At 58.4% G+C, this 4,652-nt stretch overlaps 1 protein-coding gene across 1 annotated transcript; it reads right to left on the bottom strand.

Moving 5' to 3' along the window:
- Positions 1-1,971: 1,971 nt before the first annotated feature.
- On the bottom strand, positions 1,972-3,482 carry Nog (noggin). The gene has a single exon (XM_021178260.2). It carries the CDS (start codon positions 3,287-3,289, stop codon positions 2,591-2,593), a length of 699 nt encoding a protein of 232 aa, XP_021033919.1. The 5' UTR covers positions 3,290-3,482; the 3' UTR covers positions 1,972-2,590.
- Positions 3,483-4,652: the final 1,170 nt, after the last annotated feature.

The raw sequence follows: 4,652 nt of genomic DNA on the forward strand, positions 1-4,652 counted from the left end.
CATAATTCGCGTGTTTACCAGGCATGAAAATTCTTTCTTTGGGCCCCCCCCCCCCCAGCTCGACCCAAGCCCCCTCCTCGTCCCTCCTCCCCATCTCCTCCGCCCCTCGCAAGTGAAACTCTGTCTACAAAAATATTGGCCCGGGGCATAGAAAGTTTTGCATAAATTCATAAGTGATGAATGGCTGATTTTTAACGTTATTTGGGTATTTGTCAGAACTTAACAAATATACATGGGGACGGCGGTTCATAAACTTAAACATCTCAATATCCTCTTTCTTCTGGAAATAAATTACGTTTGTTTGCCCGGCTTGGAGTCTTAAGGTAGCCGACATTAGGAATATTTTAAAAGCCATCATCCATCGAGCATGTCTCCCAGGCGCCAGAAAGATTAAATGAAAGAATCATAAGATGGAGGTCTTTAACTTTTAATCCTTTTACAATGAAGCCTCAGATAGTCGCGGGGGCAGGGTGCCCTCTCTGGGGGAATAATGCCGTTATTCCTCGGCTCCCAGTTAATGAATACCCTAACGTCTGTCCCACGGCTGACGGAGGCAGCGCCGGGGAGGGGGCTCCGGCTCCCGGGCCAGGCTATTGAAATGAGGAGCCACCGAGGCTGCGTCGGGAGGGAAGAAAGCGCCGGGCTGGAGGGACAGGGAGGGCGGGGCCCGGGGCATTGAGACTGAGCTGGGGACTCGGCGCAGGTTTGAAATAATTAGCATAGATTCGCTGCGACTCCGGAGGGGGGGGCAGTTGGGGGGGGGAGAGGCGGAGGACAGGAGGCTTGGAGGGAGGCGCGACGAGGTGGCAAGGGGGTGGGGAAGGGAGCAAAGGAGAGCGACTGTGGAGTCCAAGATAAATAAAAGGAGCGGGGAGCGGTGTCAGGAAGCCGGCCCACGTGGAGCTGAGTGGATGACCGCCACTGGGGATTGAGGTGGGGAGATGCACGGGAGAGTCTAGAGCCGGTTCCAAGAAGATGAATTTTTAAGGGTGGGGTACAGTGATATTCACCGGAACCTTTAAGGGGTAACTTTGCATCTATCCTAAAGAGCAAAAATCCCATTTTGATTTCCCCTCCCTTCTCAACCCCAAGTGGAATAAGTGTTCAGAGAAGGGGGGGGGGTCATGTCCCTCCCTTCAGTGCAGGTCCCAGAGTTGGTAATTTGTACCCAGATTCACATACCTCTGAAATTTGGGACCTCAGTCTTCCTTAGGTCCTGGAAGAGGCCCAGGTGAGTGTCAAATATCCAAATTATCTCTCCCTAGTCAGTTGTGGGTCTGGGACGTGGGGGCTCCAGACCTGCAGGATCCCTGAGGTTGTGTGTAGTTGAATTCAAGGGGGTCACTTTAGCTCCAACCACCATAGTTTCCGGGCGTGCAAAGGGTTAACAAGGGCTGGATATTGTGGTGGGGGTGCAAGGAGGGAGGGGTGGCGGGATCTGGGTGGGCGCGCTCTGACACCCCCCCATTCCTCGGGGGTCAAGTTTCAGCGGCACTCCGCCCCCAGGGAAGGTGTGAAAGACACGTGTCCCCATTGTGAAGGGCCTGTCAGCCTGGACAAAGCAGCCGCCCCCTCCCTCCCCCCCTCATCGGCCCAGCCCGGGGTCAGCTCCAGGGGGCCGGCTGGGTGTCGAGGTCACTATAGGCCTGAGCTTTGGTGTCACCGGGGAGGGTACCCTGGGAGACTCTGCAGAAAGCCACATGATACTTAAAAGATGGGGTTTGAGAATAACACAGCTCTCCCCCCCCCACCCCCCGCACACACACTGAAAATTTTACAGTCACCTTCATCACCCCACGGGGGGGGGGGGAGTACGAACGGACGAGCATGTCTTCCAATAGGCGTAGTAAGCGAGGCGACACCCCCCCCCCCATCAATCACCAACACAAGTGAATCACAGTGTAGAGCCCAGTCGGTTTTAGTGGTTTTCTTTAATCCTGTTCTGCACTTCTTCCTTATTTACTACACGGGATATTATAAAGAATAAATAGCAGATACTCTTAATTTACATGATTAGTCATTCCATTTGTTCTCTATATTTACAATAACTGTAAAATAACATTGAACTCTATAACTTCTTCGAGGTCTAAGGAAAATCAAAACACTTTCCGAAGAATGGAAAATAGCTTTTTTTTTTAAAAGTCCTTCTACAAAAGTTCCCCCTCTCTTTGTACTTTTAAGAAAAAATAACTTTTCCCCCCTGCTTCGCCATGCGAAGGGTACTGGGATATAAATAGCAGGTTAACATTATTACCAACAACCAGAATAAGTCTCTCTTTTCTCTGCTCTTTTTTCCTTTTGCTTGCCTTTTTTTAAATACAGTAGAAGCCGGGTAACTTTTGACGTATAATACTGACCTTTTAATAAGTAAATTAAAACTGGGACCGTATATACACACACATATACATTCCTACACAGTTAAACAGTGCATTACAGGAACCAGAAAGCCAGGTCTCTGTAGCCAAGAAGAAAAAAAGTTCATTGAAAACCCTCGCTAGAGGGTGGTGAAACTGGTTGGAGGTGGTGGTGGTGGGGGGCGTTGGTGGGGATCCATCAAGTGTCTGGGCGCGGGCAGGGGGCCCCCCGAGTTCTAGCAGGAACACTTACACTCGGAAATGATGGGGTACTGGATGGGAATCCAGCCGCAGCGCTGACCCCCGCGCCGCTGACAGCGCCACCGCAGCACCGTGAGGTGCACAGACTTGGATGGCTTACACACCATGCCCTCGGGCACAGAGCAGGAGCGCTTGCTGAAGCAGCTGCCCACCTTCACGTAGCGTGGCCAAAAGCGGCTGCCTAGGTCGTTCCACGCGTACAGCACCGGGCAGAAGGTCTGTGACCACAGCCACATCTGTAACTTCCTCCTCAGCTTCTTGCTCAGGCGCTGTTTCTTGCCTTGGGCCAAGCCCTCGGAGAACTCCAGCCCTTTGATCTCGCTCGGCATGGCCCCCGACGGCCGCTGCCGCAGCAGCTGGTCCAGCTCCGCCAGGTCCTCGGCACCTCCAGCCGGTCCCCCGCCCCCTCCGGGTCGGTCCTCTGGGGGCGAAGTGGCCATAAAGCCCGGGTCGTAGTGGCCCCCGAGCAGCGAGCGCAGCAGCGTCTCGTTCAGATCCTTCTCCTTAGGGTCAAAGATAGGGTCTGGATGTTCGATGAGGTCCACCAGGGGCAGGTTGTCGCTGGGTGCTGGGCGGATGTGTAGATAGTGCTGGCCGCCGGCTGGTGCTGCCCGCAGCCCCAGGACCACCACCAGGGCGTAGAGGGTGACCCCCAGGCTGGGGCAGCGCTCCATGCCTCCCGCGCGCGCCCCGGGGCTGCCTCTTCGTCCCGCGTCCCCGGAGGAGAGCACGCCGAGTCCGCGGCGCTGCCGCGCTCCCCGGTCCCTCCGGAGGCGGCTCACCCGAGGCTGAGCAGGCGCAGGGCAGGCAGCATGAGCCGCGAGGAGAGCCGTTCGCGCAGCGCCGGCTCCCGCCGCGGCGCAGAAGACGCGCACGAGTCGGTCGCAACTCCCCCCGCCGCTCTACTTGGGAAGGCGACCGCGGTCGGGCATCCGAGATTACTCCAGCGCGACCGTGGGGCGCTGGGGGCGCCGGCTCCTCGCTGCTCTCCCGGGCTGCCGGCGGCGCAGGGCGCGTGGACGAGCCTCTTCCCTCCTCCTCCTCCGGTCGCTCGGCGTCCTGTTTCTCTGTGCGGAGCCTCTGGTAGAGCGGGTCCTGGGCCACTTCTCTCTGCCTGCTCCGGGCTGCGCAGCCGGCTCTGCCCGGCGGACTCCAGCGGCGGTGGCGGCGGTGGCGGCGGCGGCGTCCGCGGCGTCCGCGCACGTTGGCACCGGTTTGTCTGTCTCGCAGGGTCCAAGCCTTTAAATTTCCTGCACTTTCAGCTCCATCACCATGGAAACCACTGACTCTCTCTCCGCGTTGCCCCCTCCCCCTTCTTCCCCCCAAACAACAACCCCACCCCCAACTCCTCCACCCGCGAGGAGCCGGAGCCGCACGGGCTCGGGGGGAAAGCGACTGCACTGGTCGCCGCGGCGGCGGCGGCTCCGGCAGCGCCCAGGACTGTGCCCCGCCGGACCCAGATGCCCCGGGAAGCCGACAGTCAGGCTGCCCGCCGGAGCTCACAGGCGGCGGCGGCGCGGCAGCGGCGGTGGCGGCGGCGGCGGTGGCGCTTGGCAGGTCTCCGCGCAATTTTCTCTCCCCCCCCAACCCCCGCCCCGGTTCTCCTCCTCCTACAAAATGCACCGCCCCCCTCCTTTCTCCTGGAGCAATGCAATGGGGCTCTAGGCGCCCCGCCAGGGCCAGTCCCGGGGAAAGCTCGCGGCGGCGCTGGAGCCAGGCTGGAGGGTGCAGGGCTGGAGTTGAGGGGTGTGGGGTTGTCGAGGTGGGGCTGGGGGACTCTCACTAGCTGAGTGATTTGTACCGGGAGGGGAGCAGCAGGGAGATGGCCGGGGGCTCGGTTTCCAGTGCAGTTCCTAGCAAGAAATTTCTCCATGTGCATGGAGCATTTTCCCGGGTGCGTGTCTTTTTTCCTCTCTCTCGGGCTTGGGCTAAGTCCCCTCCCCCCAACACACACACACACACACACACACACACACACACACACACACACACACACACGCACACCAAGAGCCGCAGCGTTGCGCAGCGTGATGTAAT

The sequence above is a fragment of the Mus caroli genome, chromosome 11 (genome assembly GCF_900094665.2).
Source record: "Mus caroli chromosome 11, CAROLI_EIJ_v1.1, whole genome shotgun sequence".
NCBI lineage: Eukaryota > Metazoa > Chordata > Mammalia > Rodentia > Muridae > Mus > Mus caroli.